The sequence below is a fragment of the Panthera tigris genome, chromosome F3 (genome assembly GCF_018350195.1).
Source record: "Panthera tigris isolate Pti1 chromosome F3, P.tigris_Pti1_mat1.1, whole genome shotgun sequence".
Lineage (NCBI taxonomy): Eukaryota > Metazoa > Chordata > Mammalia > Carnivora > Felidae > Panthera > Panthera tigris.
Window position 1 is genome coordinate 58,817,800 of NC_056678.1, and position 21,167 is coordinate 58,838,966.

Below are 21,167 nucleotides of genomic sequence, written 5' to 3' on the forward strand. Positions count from 1 at the left end.
GCCCCAAGATGCCCTTGCAGGATTCCACTTTCCAGGAGCTGGTGACCTCAGAGGGCCTTGCAGGACTGGGGCCAGGCCTGAGTATGAACAGAAGGGTAATGGTTAGTAGGACCGCAGGCAAGAGACAGGGTCTATTTTAGGCAGGGGAGGAGAAACCAAACAAAAATCAGTAGATAAGGCACACAGGATCGTGGCTTAAAAATCCAAACAAAAGTTTCCAAAGAAAAGACAACAGCTGATTTGAGCACAGCATTTATGAGATGTAGCAGAACACAGACTACAAAAGTATGGTTCTAGACGATGCAAACTGTTAAAAAAAACATGCCATGGAAAACACTCCTTACTCACAGCATCAACCTACATCAGTTTCCAAAAGGATCTCCATCCCAACATCAATATTTAAAAGTCTCCAGCATCAAGGAGATGCCAGCACGTATGTCCCCAGCACTCGAGTGGTGCTGTCTGGGAAACGAAGACACAGAGGGGACCCTACGAGTTGCAGGCTGGAGGGGACTGGTTGTGCTGGTCTCAGAGACTTCCCCGTCTCCCGTCTCTGGGCTGAACCTAGTGGTCAAAAGCATTGGCTAGTGGTTAATGACTCAAAGGCTGAGTCATTCTGCGTGTCTAGAATGGAACTAGCCACCATCACCCATGAAATGGGGTTAGGGAGATCAGCAAGTGAAGGTACGGAACCTTGCTTTCCCAGTCACTGTGCCCTGAAAATATATATCCAGATGAAAGGTGTCTATTCTTGTAAGGCTACAGCACAACTCTGACACTAACAACAGAATCAGCACAGATTCCACAAGTTAAGGGCATAGTCCCCCCAAAACTGCCCTCACTTCAGATGCCAGCCATAATTTTGGGAGTCCCAGGCCACTCACACTTCTGACCGATAGGCAAAAGTTGTGGGATTCCCACACTCAAACCCCACAGGTTGGATAATTCACTAGAATGACTCATAGGACTCAGGAAAAATGCCCATACTTACTCTTACAGTTTTATTCTAAGGATGCAAATAAGAACCAGCCAAATGAAGAGACACAGAGAGCAAGGTCTGGGAGGGTCCTAAACACGGGAGTTTCTATGCCCTGAGGACCCCATCACCCTCCAAACACATCAGTGCATTCATTAATAGGGAAGCTGAACTGAGCTCTTGTGTTCAGAGTTTTTGCTGGGGTTTCATCACATAGGCCTGACTGATTCAACCATTTGGTCACATGACTGAACTCAATTGCCAGCTCCCCTTTCTTACCAGGAGGAGGTCTAACTAATACAAAGCCCCCATCCTCTAATGGCATTCTTTGTCTTTCCAATGGCCTACCCCTATTGTGAATCATCTCACTAGCAAAAACTATCCCATTAGCATAAGCTGTCTCATTAGCATAAGTCATCTCATTAGCATAAGCTTGGTTGCCATTAGAGGTTATGACCCAGGAACCAAGGACAAAAGCCAGACAAGTTCTCTATAGTATAGTTCACTAGTGGGGAAGAGCATGGGCCCTGGAATCAGACGGCTCTTGAGTTTGACTTCCTGCTATGCGACTTTGGGCTATCGACCTAACCTGGCTCTCGGTTTCCTCATCTAAGAAGTAGATCCAGATAATACTGTTACTGTTATACAGTGATCAACACCACTGGAAAGAAATGTAATGCTGGCTACTATGTAACAAGATTCTTTTCTAGTAGCTGCATGTAAAAAAGTAAAGAGGAACTGATGAAATTAACCGTAACAATACATTTTGCTTACTTCAACATGCCTCAAATCGTATCATTTCAACATGCAATCAATGTTAAAACAGTTCGTGAAATATTTTACTTTTTTTCTTAACACGACGTCTTTGAAACCCGGTGTTATTTTACACGTGCAGCACATCTCAGTTTGGGCTAGCCCCATTTCAAAGGCTCAGTAGCCACATGGGACTCATGGCTCCCGTAGTGGATAGCACAGACAGAGATAACAGCCGTTGTTATTTCCATTAAATGAGTTAGTGCTTGGTGCCATCCCATCCCCTTTTATAAATGTTAACTCAAATATGTATGTGCACATGTCACACGTAGGTAGAGGCAGTGGCAAATGACTAAAATCTGAAATGCTAAAAGCCACACTGTCGGTCAGCTTCACAGAACAGGAAAGAGCCCCTCTTTTCTCAGAAAAGAACCACTGTAACTTGGAATAGAGAGGTTTTCGGATAGATCATCCCTAGTGGGCTCTTCTACTCCCATGCTCCCATGTCTCCCCAACACGTGTTCATTGTTTTTTAAATGTTTATTCATTTTGAGAGAGAGAGAGAGAGAGAGAGAGAGAGAGAGAGCGCGAGCAGGGGAGGGACAGAGAGAGAGGGAGAGAGAGAATCCCAAGCAGGCTCCACACTCTGCCAGAAGCGTGACGCGGGACTCAATCCCACGACTGTGAGATCATGACCTAGCCGAAATCAAGAGCTGGACGCTCAACTGACCAAGCCACCCAGGCGTTCCCCCAATGTACGTTTCATACGGCAAAATCAAGGGACTGTGGGCAACAGCTTTCAATGGGGAAAGATGCCCAAAATCACGGCGCGGCCAGATGAAGAAGTGCCACTTGCAAGGGGCAAGTGTGAATGGCTGGGGACTAAAGGGGGGCAGGGGGAGAAAAACCATAGGGAGGAGTTTTGGCTTCTTGAGTCACTGAGCAGCCCCTCCTCACCCCAGGCCACCTCCCAGAGTCACTGCCCAGCCACCAGCTAAGTCTACCAAACCGGTTACCCCCCCACCCCCTTCACTTCCTAGAAAAAGCTGTGTCCTGTAAATCCAGAAGAATATCACTTAGCAGGAGACCGATTTCAAGCAATTATTCAGGCAGCTTTGTAGCAGGAGATTCTCAGGCCCCAAAACATTCTCCACGGTTTGTTTTTTGGTTTTGGGTTTTTTTGGGGGGTGGGTGGAAACGATGCCGATATTAATATGAAAGCTCTGTGTCTTAATCGTGGTGCCCCACATTCAGCTTCTCCCAGCTTTTATAAGGGAGAGTGGCCGTCACTTTGGCGTTCCTCCAATTCATTCAGTTCTCACTGGAGTTGTGGTGGGGGGTGCCAGCCACCCTCAAGGTAGGAATAAAGGGCCCCTAAGAAGGGCAGGCGGATGCACTTTTTACATAATATGCAAGATTAATTATAATAAATGCAATCCAATTCACATACCTTATCAAGGAAGACAAGCTAATTATCTGTTGGAGAATTAGCTCCTATTTAAAGGGCATTTTACCTCAATTTGGCAAAAAGAACTAATGGGAATAGTCTTTCCATTCTGATGCATTCTTTTGGCTGCACCAGCTTCAGGGCTCAGAAGACTTGAACACTGCCCTGAAACCCCAGGGCTTAAGAAAGGGGGAGGGAGGGGGGCGCCTGGGTGGCTCAGTCGGTTAAGCGGCCCACTTCGGCTCAGGTCATGATCTCACGGTCCGCGAGTTCGAGCCCCGCATCGGGCTCTGTGCTGACAGCTCAGAGCCTGGAGCCCGTTTCAGATTCTGTGTCTCCCTCTCTCTCTGCCCCTCCCCTGTTCATGCTCTCTCTCTGTCTCAAAAATAAATAAACGTTAAAAAAATTAAAAAAAAAAAAAAAAGAAAGAAAGGGGGAGGGAGGAACACAGAAACACGTATCACTCAGCATCTCCCAAAGTCTAACTCTTTGTGGTATTGTAATGATGTCCCTTCCAAAGTGTCTTATCAGCAGCATGAAACTGGGAGTGACTCATATTTATGACACAACATAGGGTTGGCCCTGCCGGACCGTTCGCGTCCACAAACGCTTCTGTTATTTTCATAGTGCTGAGTGGTGCCTCGATACTTCCTCGCTCTGCCCACCAAAGCAGAAGTCCAAGATTTACAACATATCCCTCTAGGGTGCGGGTGCCATACAGGCAGCTGGAATGTGCAGGGAGACCTACGATCGAGGACAAAGACCTCTCTAAAAATCAGTAACTTTGATAGGTAGTTGGCTCTTGTATCCTCAAGAGAAAAACAGGAATAGACAAGTGGAAGGGAATCACGGTAGAGGGGGAACCATAAAGCCAAGGTAGCTGGCCCCAGCCACCATTCCTCAAGGTGGGGGCAGGGGTGAAGAAGATTCCAGGCAAGGGAGTCTCCTAAGAGATTTCTCTTATAATACCGAAAATTTGGAGATAACCTTAACCTCATTAATAGGCAAATTAGTTAAGTACAACGTGAGGCATCCATAAAATAAGACATGTTACAACATGAAAAGAAAATCTGATGGCCAATACAGGAATCAAAAAGACACACGATATAAAGGGAAAATGAATTTCAGTTTCTATACGAGAAATGCTGCAAAATATGCACATATATGGGTAAAGAATGAAGAGAAGATATAAAAATGAAACTAGGCCGGTCAGGGAGATTAGTAGATGATCTGTTTTCTCCTTTCTAAAACGTCCTTGATATTCCAACAATGGGTATACAATTGAGTCTCTGCTAAGACTTAATTTTGTAAGATTTCCTTACATAGAAATAGTATATAATTTTCCAGGATGGCACTGATTCAGAAAAAAATACGATGTAGGTATCTATCCACCCCACCAGAAACACTGGGTTGTCTCAAACCTTTAAACGAAGCAACAGAGAGTCGTTTCTATTTATATTGTACCAGTGGCAATGTCATTTTTCTGAATTATAGCACTCCTGTATCCCCTGGACACAAGTGGCTAATGATGAATTATTTGTGGGTATTTGATATTATAATCATGAAACCTTTTTAATAAATGCTAGTCATTATATGTCTGGCACTGTTCAAAGCACCTGTACATGTATTATCTAATTTAATCCTCCATTAATTCCACGAGGAAAGTGTCCTTGCCCTCCCCATTCCATGGATAAGAAAACTGAGGCACACCGCATTTAATGTGCTCGAGTGCATGCTTCTAATAGGTGGCCAAGTCAGATTTCCAACTCAGCCAGCCTGGCCGTGGGACCTGTGCTGTCAACCTCCATTCTACACTCTGCCTGCTGGAAGAGATATAAATTCTGAAAAAGAACAGTGCCTACAAATACAGATCAGCGGACCAACTCATTGAGAAGTCAGCTACCAAGTCACTGCAAAGGGAAAGGGAACGAAAACATGGAGTGATCTGGCCAAACACTTGAACCCCTGAGATTTTCATATTTAATAACAACTCAGATACAAACCAAAGGATTACATTCCCACTGGGGTTAAAAAAAAAATCACGGGGCACCTGGGGGGGTGGCTCAGTAGGTTAAGTGTCTGACTGTTGATTTCAGCTCAGGTCATGACGGTCTCTCAGTTTGTGGGACAGAGCCCTGCGTTGGGTCCATGCTGACAGTGCAGAGCCTGCTTGGGATTCTGTCTCTCCTTCTCTCTCTGCCCCTCTACCCTCTCTCTCTAAAAATAAATAAATAAACTTTAAATAATAATAAATAATTTGTTACTGAACTAGAGTTAGGAAACACGAATCCTATACCAGTTCTGCGACCAGTTACTTAGATGCTTTTGGGTAAATAATCAGCGTCCCCATCGGTAAAATGGGATAGTTGGAACAAATGCTCAGTAGTACCACCTGAATGAATGATGCTTCCGGCCCAGGTTCCCAGGGGGCCATTCTGCTAGCCTTCAAGGGTGTCAGTTATGCTTTTTCCAGGGTCCGTCCCTGCCACACTCCCTGATTATCTGAGCTGTGTTTGTACACTTAGGCTGTAGAAGGGAAGAAGAAAGATAAGAAAGGAGAAAGAAAGCAGAGGGGAAAAAGAATAAAAAGTAAATAGTTTGGTAAGAACTCTGTTCCCTTATCCCAGAGAATTAGCTTTCCCAAAGGATAAGGAGAACCTACTAGAAGTTCCTTCTTCACACAATTCAGGGCAGGGGGTGGGGGGGGAGGGAAATCTATAGTTAATGTTTATTATTCACACTAACAGAATGGATAATGGATACGTTAGGGTCTTTGGGCTGTCATCACACATTATCTCATTTTATACACACCTCGTATCAGATAGTGTATCATCTATTCCTTCTTACTTCCTAGATCTAACTTTGTCCCCGTCTTTCTTCCTGCTCTAATTCCACTCTAGAAAGTGAATAGATTAATACTTGCAGAAAGAACATCACCCTCACATCTACAGGTATCCTAAAGTTCTCCCCATTGACAGAAACCCAACAGTGTTGTGCCCAGGCTCTCGCAGTCCAATGACCTTGGACAGGTGCCTGGGCCTCTCTGGGTCTCAGGCACTCGTATAGAAACTGGAGTGTTATCATGAGCTATAATGCTTCAAGCACAGAGTCTGGTAGGCAATAAACATCGCATAATGTTGGAGATAATTGTTGCGGTTTTCAAAGTTTCTTTAATCAATCTGTTACTCCTTAAAAAGCTTCAAGCTTAAAAAGTTTGAAGTTGCCAAAAGCTGAGATAGAACCCAGGGTGAGGTCACGGAGAAGACGGCTCTTCTCTGAGGACACAGAGGGGGCCAATATTCTCACCAGTAGCATTTTCAATTGAGGATATACAAGCAAATAGAGGGGATGAGGAGGTAAAATATAACTTAGGGCGCATCAGAGAATAAAACACAGTTAAGGCGACCACTGGGAATGAGATACATGCTCCCTGATAATTAAGCATGTGGCCAGCTTGGAAGGAACTTGGGCCCCAACATTGTAAGAACTGGGTTTCTGTTCTTGTTCGCCAGCTCACTGGTCAATAACATGGGAGAAAATATTGAATCTGTTCCTCAGATTCTGCATCTGTAAAACTGGGGATCTGAAACCGCTCTGATGAAGCTGCTCTGAGAAAGAAATAAGACACAGAAAGGACGGCCTGATGCCCAGCACACAGAAAGCATTCAAGAGCTCTTAATTTTTGTCCCAGACTATCGGGAAAATCTTTTTTTTTTTTTTTTAATTTCAGGGATGATAGATTGGCCAGACCCAGGGTAGTTATATGTGATTAAATGGTGTTCTGCGGTCAGATTAAAATATCACTTCATGGGAACCATAAAACCATCCTTATAAAGTCTTATCATAAAAATGTGCTATTTTAATAAGACTAGAAATACAAGTCCCAAGAAAATGTCCCCTATCCCTCCAAAGAAGCCCCCCTCTTAGAAGTTTGCGTCTAGACTTCCTCTCATAAGAGGGAAGCAGATGCTCTAATAACTAATGACAACAATTCACTGTCTTAAACACTAGAACCCAGGACTCAAGTCCAGGTCCTGGATGATCCTGTCACCATAACCCTGAAGGTACCCTCTGTCCTCATACTGTCGTGTCCCCTTTTCTCCACTGCCTCTCCTTATGCACCTCCCAATCTGTGTTTTCTTTTCACCTGCCAGTAGCAACAGCTGCAGATATTTAGCCCAGTGGTTGTGGACCTTGGGGCCGTGATTCAAACTATGTGGGATGATTCCTTCCATAGAATAAATATGAAGTATTAAAGAAGTAGCTACTGATGTTCTGACGCAAAGAGGTGATTGCCTCATCACCTGGGGACACCACAGAAGGTGAGCTGAGCTCCCATTATGAGCTGAGGAGTGGATGTGCCTCAAAGGGGACACCAGCTGGGCGTTACCCCTGGACCAGACAGCTTTATCTATTTACCTGGTGGAGAAATTTGGCAACAGATGCCCCACGGGGGTCTTGTTGGGGTGGTGAGACAAAGAAGATGAAACCCTTTGGTGGAGCCCTGAGGATGTTCGGCCTTGTTTTGTTTTCCATGAAATTCGAGTCTTAGAAGGTGAATTTAAAAAAAAAAAAAAAAAAATATATATATATATATATATATATACATATATATATATATATATGTAGGCCTTCACTGCAAATAAAACCTCAAAGGCAATGCAGATAATTTGATGAATCCATAAACTCTTTTCTTCCTGTTAGTGATGTTCCCCTTTGCCAGAGGCAGGGCTTGGGGTCACAGCCTTTATCTTATATGTAAGTACCAGGCTGTGTGGCTCATTTCCTTCTCCAAGAGCAGAGGCTCAAGGTTTTTTCCCTTTCATTTACATATAAAATAGGGGTCTTGCTGGGGTGAAAGATTGGAAAGTGTGTGTGTGTGTATGTGTGTGTGTGTATAAATATATATATATATATATATGTGTGTGTGTGTGTGTATGTGTGTGTATACACTTATAAGTAATAGATGAGATGAGGCACATGCTAGAAAAAAAAGATATTATTATCTTCCTCTTGGCTTATGGATGAAAACATCTCAAGAGTTAAAGACGTCATAATTAGAAAACACACATCAACTTCAATATAAAATGTACATTTCGAAAATGTACGGCAAAATTCAGGCTGTGATTCATACTCGTCATTTTCTCTTCCCTCCAATTTTTCTGAATTAGTAAGGTCATACAATATGAATGAAGAGTAAATAGTATATGGAAACGCAGCCAATGAACATTTGCCCAAGAGGGACCCATATGGTTTAGGGGAAATAACGCAGGCTTTGAAATGACAGAGACTTGTGTTTTTACCCCAGCCCTGCCTCTTAGAGTGGTTTTTAATTGTACTTGCAAACTTCTTCTTCTTCTTCTTCTTCTACTTCTTCTTCTTCTTCTTCTTCTTCTTCTTCTTCTTCTTCTTCTTCATCTTCATCTTCATCTTCTTTTTTTTTCCCTGAGCAGGCTAAAACCTTGTCTTTGAAATATCATTTACAATGCTTGTTTGCTTAGCATGCCCTCTTTTCGTCAAGAGCATACAGGAAAAAATAAACACCAGTCCATTCCTATCAGCAACATGTCCAAAATTAGGTCCAAATTACAAAGTTCCACTCTAATGCTTGGAGAAGGCCTGTCAGCCCTGAGCTCCTAAGGCAGAGAGAGAGTGCATATTCCCTTTTCCATTAAAAACCAACACATTTTTTTAAAAAGTCATTTCTTTTTGGATCAAGTCTTAGAAAGAAATCCTGTTGGCCCATGAAGATGTGCTTAGAAAAGGCCAGACTTTATCTTGCAAAGGAGAAATAAAGGAGAAAAATGCCAAATGCTTCACAAACATGTACTTCCCAGGAGAATGGCATTTCTAAAGATGAACTGCTCCCTAAACAAGATTGTGTAGCACGAGAGGATGAAGAAAACAGACAGGTGCATGATCTTCAAGGTAGAAAGGATCTGGAATATACTGGCCTGGTCTGTATATTCTCCCATGCTAGCATTTAGATTTTGAGGGTTACAGCTACAGATTCCGCAGCTCAAAAATTAGTGCCCAGCACATAGAAGGCATTCAGTAATATTTGTTGAATAAATGAATGCATCTCCTCTACCCACGGGCTGTATATCCATGGAGACCAACACATCAAAAAGTCCCTAGAAACCTGAGATACTTTGGGACAAGGGTGCATTTTGATACATGTTTTCCAGCTCTTTCATAAACCATTAAGTTCCCTAGAAGATGGGTTTAAGTCAATGTCAATATTTGACCTATTAATCTAGGACCCAGGCAAATATCGGGCCCATGAGCTGCTGGTTTTCAAAAGAGCTTAGACTTAGGTCCCTATAGTTCTAGACTGAAATCTCAAAATTCAACAAAAATGGTATCAATAGGAAAAATGAATGATTAAATGTTACTTCATATTTGTAAGCTATACAGTAGATCCTGTTATCATTAGGTAACCACACACACACACACACACACACTCTACCAACCTGGCAAGACCTATTTTAGCACTGAGGACCAAGGCTCTAAAATTAATCATGCATGTGACCTTGGGCAAGTTAAATCTCTCTAGGCCCCATTTCAGTAACTGCATAATGAGACTGGACTAGATCAATGGTTCTCACACTTTCCTGCACGTCAGAATCACCAGGGAAGTGTTATGCACAGGCTGTACCCCAGACCAATTTAACCAGGATCTCCAGAGGTGGGAACAGAGCATTGCAGGTTTTAAATCACCCCAGTGGATTCCACTGGGCAGCCTGCAGGGACGACTGTGGGACTAGGGGTCGTCTAAAGTCCCTTCCTGTTCTAAAAACTGGGATCTTGAGCTCAAAGAACATGAGAAGACCTCTCCTGGGTTCAGAATTTCTCTCCCTAATGTGGAGTGTATCTTTGCCTACCTACTTGAGTTAAATCGCCAAAGCACTGCAAATCGACACATTTTTATGCCCAAACTGCTCCCCCAGACTGGGGCAGGAGGGCCTGGCTGGTGGCAATGCTGAGCCTACGGAGTGAGGAGTGGGTCTGCTCCTGGTCAAAGGCTCACACCTAGGCTGTGCAGAGTTTTTCTGCTCCTGTGATTTTGTCAAAACTCCCTCCCCTTACCCTCCTTTTTCTAATCTAAAATCATGATCTACTACTGCCAGGAAAGGAGTTTCTTGAACTTGTCCTTGACAAGCCAGATGGTTAACTTAACTGATCTGAATTGGTAAGGATAAGTGGTTGATATTTAACATGCTCCCATAGTACCGTGCTTAGAGCAACTTGCCATCCTCCCCAGTGACCAGTGTCTAACCTCAGAGGATCTGCAAGGGCACAGGGGTAGGGGAACAGGGCCCAGGGGCTGCTTGATTGAGAGCCATGCACCAGGCACTTGATTTCCGCTGTCTCAGTTCATCCTGTGATGTTGGAATTACTCCTGTTTCACAGCAGAGAAACAACCGGGGCTCTGGGAGGTGACCTGAGCTCCCTAAGGACACCCACAGTTGGTCAATAGAAAAGCCTAGAACTGAGCTCAGGTGTAAGTGGGCTAAACCACACTTTGCTGAGCACACAGTGAATGGGGAACAGATAAAGCAAGGACAGGGATGGGGGGCGGGGAACTCACTTACATCCTTTCACTTACATCTTAATTAGGAAGAAGGACAGGATATCCAAGAGCTCAAAATACAGGCAACCGTGAACCAGTTGAGAGCAAAGACCCAGGTCTCGCTTCAAGAACAGGCCTTCCCACGATTCCCCGCCTTTCCTTCACATGCCATCTCCTCACAACTCAAAGCTTTGAGAACCTTTGAAAATGAAGCACATTCCCCCCCTCCTTCCACCTACCCTTTTATAGTCAGACTACAATCCTTCTTCCAAAAATAAATCAGCCCGAGAGGCCAGAAAAAGCGATGCTTAATGGTTTTATACTTTCATCATTTAGTTATGGGATGCTAGTTGGACAGATTTATCATCACATTTTTACAGATTCCCCTACAAATAAATAACTCTAGGATATGCCCAAATAACCCTGGCCTCTTGACCTAACATGTTTTTATAATTATTTGGCACTCCAATCGTATGCTACTTAAATTAGGTAACAGTCACCAAGTTATTTTTAGGCCATAACACCACACACACACACGCGCGCACACACACACACACACACACACACACACACACACAGTCTCTCTCTCTCTCTCTCTCTCTCTCTCTCTCTCTCTCTCTCTCCCTCTCTGTTATATCTAGTTTGCTATTTGCACTCCTTTGCCAAAGGAGCACAGACTGCCTTTTTACTGGCACCACCATTTCTCCCCAACCAATAGTAATAACAATGTGAAGCCACATTTACTGAATGCTTACCACATATGAAAACCGGTCTAGACAGTTTGCACACATGAATTCATTCGATTCCTAATCTAACACTATGAGCTAGCTACTGTTATATCCTCTTTTATAAGTGCAGAAACTAAGGAAGTAAGGGATTAAGCAATTTGCCCAAGGGCGCATGGCCGGTAAGAGGGGACCAAGACTAGCTTCAGACAGACCGGATCCCAAATCCCGCCTGAATGTCTCCACCATTTGCTACAAGGCAAACGTTCGGCACATTTGGATGGTAAGCGGAGGTTCAGAATAACAACGGTAAGTTCGTGCATGTAGGTATGTCTTGATTTCACATATCTTAAAAAAAAATCCTCCTAACACCCTGAGAGACAAGAGGAAGCCTGTTTGTTCCCCCCCAAAACAAAGCAGGAATAGAATATTGTCACAGGGTCCCTGATTTCCAAGCACAGACGTTTATTTTGTTGTCAAACTCAGTATTGCCCAGAAGTGTTAACTTCAGAATCCTTTGTGATTATGGAAAAATGTGCAATCTATGTTGTTCATTCCTCAGGAATCATGATGGAAGGTTTTATGGTATAACAATCTAACTCTCTATGTTATCAAATCTTCCTTATGGATCAGCCTTCCTGACGTGATTTCCTCTCTTCCCCTGCTCCCCACTCAACACCTGTAGCCAGGGCAGCAGGCCTGTGGGGGACCGAGGCAGTCGGTCAGTCTTTGTATCCTGACAGCACAGAGCAAGTATGGGCATGGGCCCTACAGACCCCCAAGGAAGTGCCTAGAGCCCCCTCCCCCACTCGCTTCTCCACAGACCTGAGAGCTACCTAGCCAGAGTGGAATTCTGAGTTTGAAAAACTCTCAAAAATGGTCACAAGACCCTGAAGGTTTTAGGAGTGCAAATGTTGTCCACGCTAGACTATAAAATATCCCCAGCCTTCTCAAGGCTAAGACACTGAGTTCCAACGTGAAACATATTTGAATACATTATGGTCTATGCTAGGAAATATTTCAGCAACCGAAAAAGGAAAAGAGAGCCAACTGGGAAAATAGTGACAACTGTTTACTCTAGGTGATAGGCATGTGGGTGCTCGTTAACCTCTTGACTACTTTTCTATCTATTTGAAAATCGTTACTAAAGTTTTAAAGGCACACACCGTCTTTCGAGAGGAGCAAAGCCATAGACTATCCTTTCCAACATAGGCCTATCGGTAATAAAATAGTTCCCTGAATCCAGCTTTCCTGAAAAGTAAGGGTACCCTATAAACACCATGACAAAGGCGGTAGCTCCCATTAAGGAAGGGACCGGAACGGTCTAGTCTTCTTACTCCGTTTGGTTAGAAATTATACCAAAAAGCAACTTGGGGTGAAACAGATTGTGGCCCTTTCAGAGACTTTGCAAATCCCTACATATTTATTCGTTTGGATCATTTTCACCAGGATGAGCAGAAGCTCATGGTCTGATGCCATTTATTCTTCGGAAGCTGAGAATAAAACATAGATTCAGACATAGGTCACCACAGGGAGGGGACTGTAAATTAGAACAGTAACTTAATCCCAGGGGCTTCTGCGCCTCTGATCGGTTTCTTCCCAACCTGACACAGCATTACTAAAATGGTAACTGAGCAGCCACTCTATTTGATAGCACCAAAAATGGAGAACATGTCATTGAAATAGGGGGACATAAAACTTGGACAGGAAGGGTAGCAACCAGTGTTTACAAACACAACCCGGAGAATCAGTTGGGCCAGCCATAAATTACCCAAGATTGTACCGAAATCTCTGAAGAGAAATTAATGAGGCCCCAGAAGTTTCCGCCTTAGACTTCCAACCACCTTCACCCCCATAGCTTCCCTGCAAAAATCGCTCATTCCAAAATGGTACCGCTCCCACCTCGCTAAAATAAAATCTTACATCACCAAGGGAGGGGTTAGTAGAATGAACCCCAGCAGAGAACCCAGACCAGAGTGGTCGGCTTGACCCACTCGAGAACTTGGGAGAAGTTGCTGGCCATGCGCTTCTGCGAGAGGCCCACCCCATTCTTCACCTCAGTGGTGCTACGGGATTAACCTTTGGTTTATTTACCCAGATGAAAGCGTAGGTAAAGGCGGGGGGTTCTCATCACGATCGCTTTCCTTTCTTTCCCATCTTGGTCCCAATGTTAAGCCGTTCCCCCAAAAGAGACCAAAACGGTAATGACGACAATAATAAATTAATGAGATTACACGCCCTTTTGCTCCTAAACTATGTATTTTCAACCAACTTCCCAGATTCTTGAAGAAAAAGCCCCCAAAACTACAAATAATCCAACCTCTACCACCAGCGCGTCTTCCAGGTCGACCGCCGCTGTGTCTCACCAACCCGAAAATGACGAGCCCTCGGGGCGGCCGCCCAGGGTGCCCAGTGGTGAGGTCAGCAGCATGTCCGGCCCCGCCCCACTGAGGCAGTCTTACTCAGTGACACCGAGGAACAAGCCCAGGCTGCTTGGACTCTCAAGCTGCATCCACCAGAGAGGAACCCCACTTTCATCATAGCACCCAGGAGACTCATTTTCCAGCGATCGACAAGCGACCCCCAAACACAACAGTGTCCGCTGCAAACGAGAGGGTAGGATCTACAACTCCTCCTAATCACCCAAGTGTTCAAGGTCAGGGTCATCTTCATTTCTATTGTTTGATGCCTGCCCTCAGATCATACAGACATAAAAGGTCTACTGTCTCTTAACAACATCTCCTCTACGCGAGCAAAGAGATGCCCCGCACGACCACCGGCTAGCCCCTCTCTTTGCTCCCCACTATTACAAATGGGAAATTTGTAGGTCGTATTTTTTCCCACCTGAAAAAAGACAAGACAAGCCATGACCGTGGTGAGAGAACACTAGCTGGGTGAGCCTACTGGGAATTACTCAAAGTCAACCAAACCAGAATAGGGAACGATAAAATACACAGATTTTCCTCCACAGAGGAAATCTGAATATATCCGTAACCCTGAGAAAACCCATCAACCACAACAAAAAAGTCTGGGCCCTGCTGAAACTCTCTGGATGTGACCTCCATTATGTTCTCCTTCCCACCAGACCCCACCGACCCTAAGAAAAGTTGTGCCTTTGTGGGAGCACAATGACAGCAAGCTTGAGGAGCTCAGGAGAGGATGGGATCGGGGGACAATATCAGAGCCATTCAGAACCGTATTTCCAACAACACTACTTAAGAAAAGGCAGAATGCGTCACTGGGAAGACAAGGAGAATGGCGGAACTGTCACACAAAGACAGAACAACCGACTTGCTCGTCCCAGTGGCCTGCTGCAAGTGAAATATGGAAGGTATTTAAAGGAACCCAGCAATGCCTTTGGTCAACACACTTCAGGAGACTTGGTGGTGATGTGGCCCAGAAACCGTATACCTTAGCTCTAAATACAAGAGAAGAAAAGAGAGAGGATGACTGTCTCTCACGATCACCAAAGGACAGAAGACACCGAAGACGCACAGCAGTGCGTAGTGCCCCAAAGGACAATATCGGACGCCAAGGAGGAGCAACCGGGAAAGATCCCAGATGAGGGCTCCCCTGCTGGGTTCGGCAACCCTGGGTGAAAAGGAGCTCAGGAAAGAGTGGGTAACTAACTCTTCCTGCCAGGGCTCAGCAACGCTGACCTCACAGTTATTACGCATCCAGGGTACGTGGGCAAGTGACCCACCACTCCATCCTGGAAGAAGCCATGATGCCAACAGTTGCCAGGTGAGGCCAGAAAGAACAACGGGCTGGGGAGGTATTTCATAAAAATGTCTCTGTCCCCCTGGAGCTTTGGCAGAAGAATGCCTGTTTTGGCTACACTTAACGCTTTCTGTGGGGCCTTATAATAAGGGTCTCTGCCCTTCTTGAAGGTCACTTTATAAACCACCTAAAAGCCCAGCTGGCCAGAGAGGTGAGGAAGAAGCTTCCCCACCAAAAGAACCGGTACCTGTAGGTTTACTTGTAGTTCACCATAGTTGCTGCTGCCTCCGTTCCATCAACTTGGGTTAAATCTGAGAGACAATACCTTTCCAGCTGGTTATTGACTGGAATGGTGCTACCAGCCCAGTTAGGACTTGAGAAACCATCTGGTGGCACAAAGCCCCTCTTTAGAAAGATGAGAAAACAGTCTCAGAGAGGTGAGATGCTTGCACCACGCAACTGAGCGGCTGAATCGAGACTAGAACCCAGGGCTTCTGGCTTCCAGTTCTGTGTTACTGGGCTTTTCTCACTCTTACCAGAACAACGAAGGGCAAAGAAGGGAAGACGAGAAGAAGAAAGTCTGGCTTGGCCTCGGGTCGCCAGGGTAAGGAGGCTGCCGGAACTTCTAAGACCGAACCCGCACTGGACCCAGGCTGACCAGGACTGCGCTGGGGAAGGGGGCAGGGAGGGCATTACCTTTCAACACCAGAGGCTCTTTGCCTTCTCTCTTCAGGGACTCGAGGACTATGTGAAGAGGCTGGGAGGGCATCACTCGGCTCGGCTCATTGGTATTCTCATCATAAACTATAATTTCTTTGGAAAAGATCCTCTTGAAAGAGTCCTTGCCTTCCCTACAGGAAATCAAGTCTAAGACAGTGATCTTGCCCTGCTGCAGTCGCCGCCGGCTGATCTTGTCGGCACAGTTAATGTGGACAGCTCCTTGGATGTGACTCTTGTTGTACTCCATGAAGGGCCTGCAGTCAATGATGACGGGGCCCTGGCTCGGCAGGTGGCTCTTGCTGCCTTTGGCCATCTTCTTCGCCAGGTCATTGGGGTAGATTATTTTGATGCTGGCTAGCTGCTTGGGGGTCCCTGACACAGGGCTTCCCACCCCACCTGACGGACTTAAAGGGCCTGCGTTCTCATTGCTGTTGACCATCTGGCTGGCAGGGCAGGCGGTAGAGGTTCCGATGGCAGCGGCGACGGCCTGGGTCGGGGCCTGACTGTCCTTGTCGTAGGTTGCCACAGTGCAGCAGCTGGCACTGCTGCATCCACAATTCAGGGAGCGGGCAGAGCCGCTGGATGAGGGCATATACGTCAGATTCGCAGCCTTGAGGGACACGACGGTGGTGGCAATGACCGGAGGGCGGCTGCTACTGCCGGGGGCGGCAGGGCCAAGGTAGCCTGAGTCTAAACAAAGGTTGAGGTCCTGAGGTCGGACGGGCCTAGACAATGCCACCACTAACCTGTCGTCTAAAGGAGACGGAGGCATGAGGAGGCTGAAAACTGGCAATTCAAGAAGAACTCAAGACAGTCTGTAAAGAAGGGGAGGGGGGAAAGAGAGAATAAAGTCACGTGACACAAAAGGCAGTCGGCTCCAAAACCTGGGCAAGGTCTCCGCTTCCCTCTGAGGGAAGGGGTCCCAAGGGCCCTCTACCACGCCACTCTCCAAGCCTGGAGCTCGTCCTTAGAGCTGCCAAGAGGATGTCAACCTGAGGGCCCCCGCCTACGTGGTCACCAAGTCCACGGCTGCATGGACCATCTACACCAACGCTGACGAACGACCTTCCGCGGACCCACAGCAAAGGTCGGCCTCGGAGACAGCAAAGGCACGAAGACTCAGACAAGCTGAAGACAGAAAGGAAGGCTCTTCAGAGGCATCTGTTCTGGGCCTCATCTCCTGGGCAGAAGCATCGGGGAGCCATCTGAGAAAGAGCCACTTGTCCACCCTTACATACTTTCCATTTCATCCCCTCACCCGCTGCAAAGGCAAAGCAATGACCAAGAGCGAGAGCGCTGGCATGGCTCACCAAAATATACAGCAGCTAAATATACATCGGGGGCGGATGGCAACTTTCTGCACATCAGAATGAAAGTGTCCCCCTTCGTGAATCTCTTTAACAGCAGCTAGTCTCGCTTCCCACTCCTTTGAGAGGCACAGCACGGTCACATTAAACCCCCCCCCCCCATGTTTCCTGTCAGTCTCCTATAAATTAATCTGCATTTCCCCTTTTGTTACGAACAAGATGTCCCAAAACAAAGCCTCGGGCCAAGGAGCCAAGTCTTGTAACCCCCCAGCTCTGGCGGACCCATCACCCTTTGCTCCTCTGCTGCCGACCTCATCGCCCCCCCCACCCCCACTCCTGCCTTTAAGGAAAGGACCACTTCGACTCTCCTCCCTCCTTCATTTCTCTATTGGCACACACTGTGCATCCCAGAGCTTCTCTCAATGGCAGGCAGCCACCATAGAGGACATTTCAATCCCCCACAGATAGACCCTTGCCCCTTGAAGAGGATGAACTCCGTAGAAAGGACTTCCCAATTAGCCGGTCCCTGTTAAAGGGCGCAGGGAAGGGTTGCCCGCTAGGTCCACCTCCTGTTTCATGAGAGGACGCCTGCAAAGGAACAGTTCCTTCCTTCTCGTGGGCACAGGGGCACTCTCTGACCAGACCCTTCTGGGTCCTCTGCTATTAGACATGCACAGAGAAAAGAAACCAAACCCCATGCAAGAATCGCTCACCTAAAGGAACTTTAAGAGATGGCTGGAAAAATGTCATCTATCATCCCTCTACACACGACCGTCACCATTCTCTGACACAGAGCCAAAGTGTCACAGGCAGAATCCACACGCGCGCGCACACGCATACACACAGAGGCACCCACCCAACACGTCCACAGATCCCCACCGACTCAGGTTTCTCTCTCCCACCTTTGGATGGGAGAGAAGGTTCCATCCCCTTCCCTCCCCCCTCCCTCTCTTCTTCCTCCCTCCCTCCCTTGCGTAGTATTTTTTTTTTTTTTTTTTTTGAAGAGCAAGTACTATTCCAGAAGCTATAACTGTTTCCCAGCTGGACCAAGCTGGGAAAGTCTTTGCTATTGTGTTACCAGGTAGGGCTCGTCCCGGGATCAACAGCCCGTTTCCTTTGCGAGGGACGCAGAAGCGTGTTTCACGGAGACACAGGCTGGGACCCCACCTCCACACGGAGTGCGCGGCTCACACGCGCGCACACACACACACACACACATACACACGCGCGCGCACGGAGTGTATAAAGAGATCTGCATCCCTGCAGCAGAGGGTCGGGCGTATATATTGCCCGTGAAACCATCCAGACTGGCCCAGGAAACCTCCCAGCGAAACACGGAGCTACCCCCTCTCCCTTGCTAGTCGTCCTTCCACCTCAAGGCAGGGGCTGGAAAGAAAATTAAGTCGTTCGAGAATGCTACTTCCCCACTCCTGGGCGCTTATCCCCCTTCGCAACAGAGCGCACGAACAAGCCCCTGGCATTTAAAACTGCCGCAAAGCATCCCAACAAACCTCATTTTTTCTTCTTTCCAAACCCAACTAGACTGCAGACAGAGTAAACGCACAGGGCAGCGTGAGCCAACAGCCGGAACCCTCTAACCTCACCTGCTGTGGCTCCCCCGTGAGCATCGCATCGCACACACTCACTCACACTCACACTCACACCGCCTTACACTCCCAGGCTCTCGGGAGCAGCCGCGGTGACTTCCACTTACTTCATAAATAAGCGTAGCCCTCCACCATCTGGCGCTCCGCTTCAGCTAGGGATTCGCCCATTCAGCCCCCATTCACTTGGCTTCATTGATCTCCAGCAGCAACATAGTTACTTTCTCTTTTGCTACACTGTAAATGTAAGGTTCTGGGGGGGCGGGCCGGCTGCCGACCGACGGCACGTTGGGCCAATAGGGATCCGGAGAAAGTCGACCGCGGCCTCACAGCGGCCCGCGGCCAATGGGCAGCCTGGGGGGAGGAGCCGGGGGCGTGGCCTCGTCTCTTTAAGGAGGGTTTATCCGACGCGGCTCCGGGTCCTCAGAGTTAGAACACGGGCGGTGATGTCATTGGCAACCAATCAAAAACTTAAAAGGGCCAGCCGGGGCCCGCGCGGAGCAGCTGCTCTCTATTTACATGTAAACCGAACCGGCTGGATGCGGTTAACCCTTTCCGGGGCTGAAGTGTCAGTGGGCTGGACTCGCCGCTCCGGCTAAAACTGGCTGGGTCCGTCTGCCAGGATCCCCCCCCCCCCGCCCCCTGCACCCCCGCTCCCGGTGGGCAGACCACGCTTTCCTTTTCCTTCTCACTCGGGACGGAAGATCAAAAGTGTCGGAGTAACTTTCTCCAGGCAAGAAACAAGAACAATCACCGTCCCCAGTGGGCAAACCGGGTTCTCCGAGTCGCTCGAGGTGCTTTGACAAACGCGAACCCGAGAGCCACGGACGTCGCCGAGCCGCCAGCCGTGGGACCGACGTGAGCGCGCTGCCGGGGGCGTCGCTTCGGCGGCGGCCCGCGAGCACCCGCCGCGCGCTGGGGGCCGGGGCGCGGGCGCGGCTGGCGAGAGGGCGGGCGGGCCGGCCCCGGGGAGCGAGGCCCACCCAGCCGAGCTGCGCCCCGCGTCTTCGGGCCGCGCGACTCGGCTCTGCGTCTCCGGGAAGCGTCGGCCGCCCGCCCGCCCGCCCGCAGATGTCGCTGCCCCTCCGGCTGCCCTGCTGCTACCCCGCGCGGCGGTGGCGCGGCGCCCTCTGGCTCGCCTGCATCTGCGCCCTGGTCACGCCCCCGCCGTCCCCCCGCCCGCGTCCCGGGGCTCGGCCGAGGCGGCGCTGCGGAGGGCTGCTCAGAGGTGGCGGCGGCCTGCGTCCAGGCCAGAAGCTACAGGGTGCGCGCCCACGAGGCCCGGCGTCGCGACCGGGCTCGCAGTGCGCTCGCCACACCCCCGGGGACCCGTCTGCCGCCCGGCGCGCGGCATCCCCGCGCCTTGCCTGCCGCCCTCCTCCCCGCGTCCTGGGCAGCCGCCCCGCCACCCCGCAAGGCCCCAGGCGAGCCTCGGACAGTCAGCCCGGCGCTGCTGGAACCCCGCCGCTGGCGGACAGGAGCTGGAGTTGAGAGTAAACAACCAGATTGCGTGCAGCTCGCGGAGCGTCGAGGAGGCGGCGCCGACCCTCTGGGTTTTCCAGACTTTTGCCGCCCGCGAAAGTCGCGGGCCCAGGCACGCGTCCGGAGAAAAAGAGTGGGGGGCGAGAAGCCGGCTCGCGCCTGGTCGGGAAAATATCAGGGCCACTGCGGGAAGGTTTTCTTGGGGTGCGAAAAGGGGTGGAGATGACGAAATGGACTGCGGAGAGCCTTGCGTCACAGAGCCCTAAAGAGAAAAGAGCTTTTTCCGTTCCCCTCACTGGTCTCAGACGGGAGCGAAGGAGTGAAATAATTACAGTGGAGGACATTGCATTAGGAGCACTGCAGACATTTGGTGATGATTTTTCTCTTAGGAGCTTGAAGGTGTTTGGAGACATTCTTCAGGCTCCAGGCCTATTAAGTAAGCTAAGTGGCGGTGACATATTCTTATAATTGCCTTAAGTGCAGATCGGAAATCAGAAGATGCCATACGATGGCCGGCTGTGCTCCAAGAGCTACTATGAGCAACCCCTTCGGGTTCCTCTGGAGGGAAAATACCTGTATAGTTTTTCACATAGGTGCGTCCACATACACAGTCCAGCTTTCACTCCAGGGTTTCAACGTGCAGTAAGTGAATACAATCATCTTAAAAAATCATGTGATCATCTTTTGTGTAACCCTTCTGCATTCACACACCAAGGCACCTACACCCTTAATGATAACTGAGTACTTAGGGCAAGCCCGTTCGTCCTTACACCTTGGGGATCAGCAGGTCCTGGCTGAGGAAGTTGGTTTTGGGTAATTTCCATAGACATCAGAGAAGAAGTTCCCAGAGGGTCTACCCT

The 21,167-nt window shown here is 48.2% G+C and overlaps 1 protein-coding gene across 1 annotated transcript in view; it reads right to left on the reverse strand.

Annotated features, from left to right (window-relative positions):
• DUSP10 (dual specificity phosphatase 10) overlaps positions 1–19,435 on the reverse strand; it is a 38,786-nt gene extending 19,351 nt beyond the window's left edge. Inside the window, exons 1-2 of the mRNA XM_007078119.3 lie at positions 18,936–19,435; positions 15,891–16,729 (exon numbers count right to left, since the gene is read on the reverse strand). Of these exons, the coding sequence (XP_007078181.1) occupies positions 15,891–16,686 (796 nt within the window). The 5' untranslated portion in view covers positions 16,687–16,729; positions 18,936–19,435. The remainder of the gene's footprint in view (positions 1–15,890; positions 16,730–18,935) is intronic.
• Positions 19,436–21,167: the final 1,732 nt, after the last annotated feature.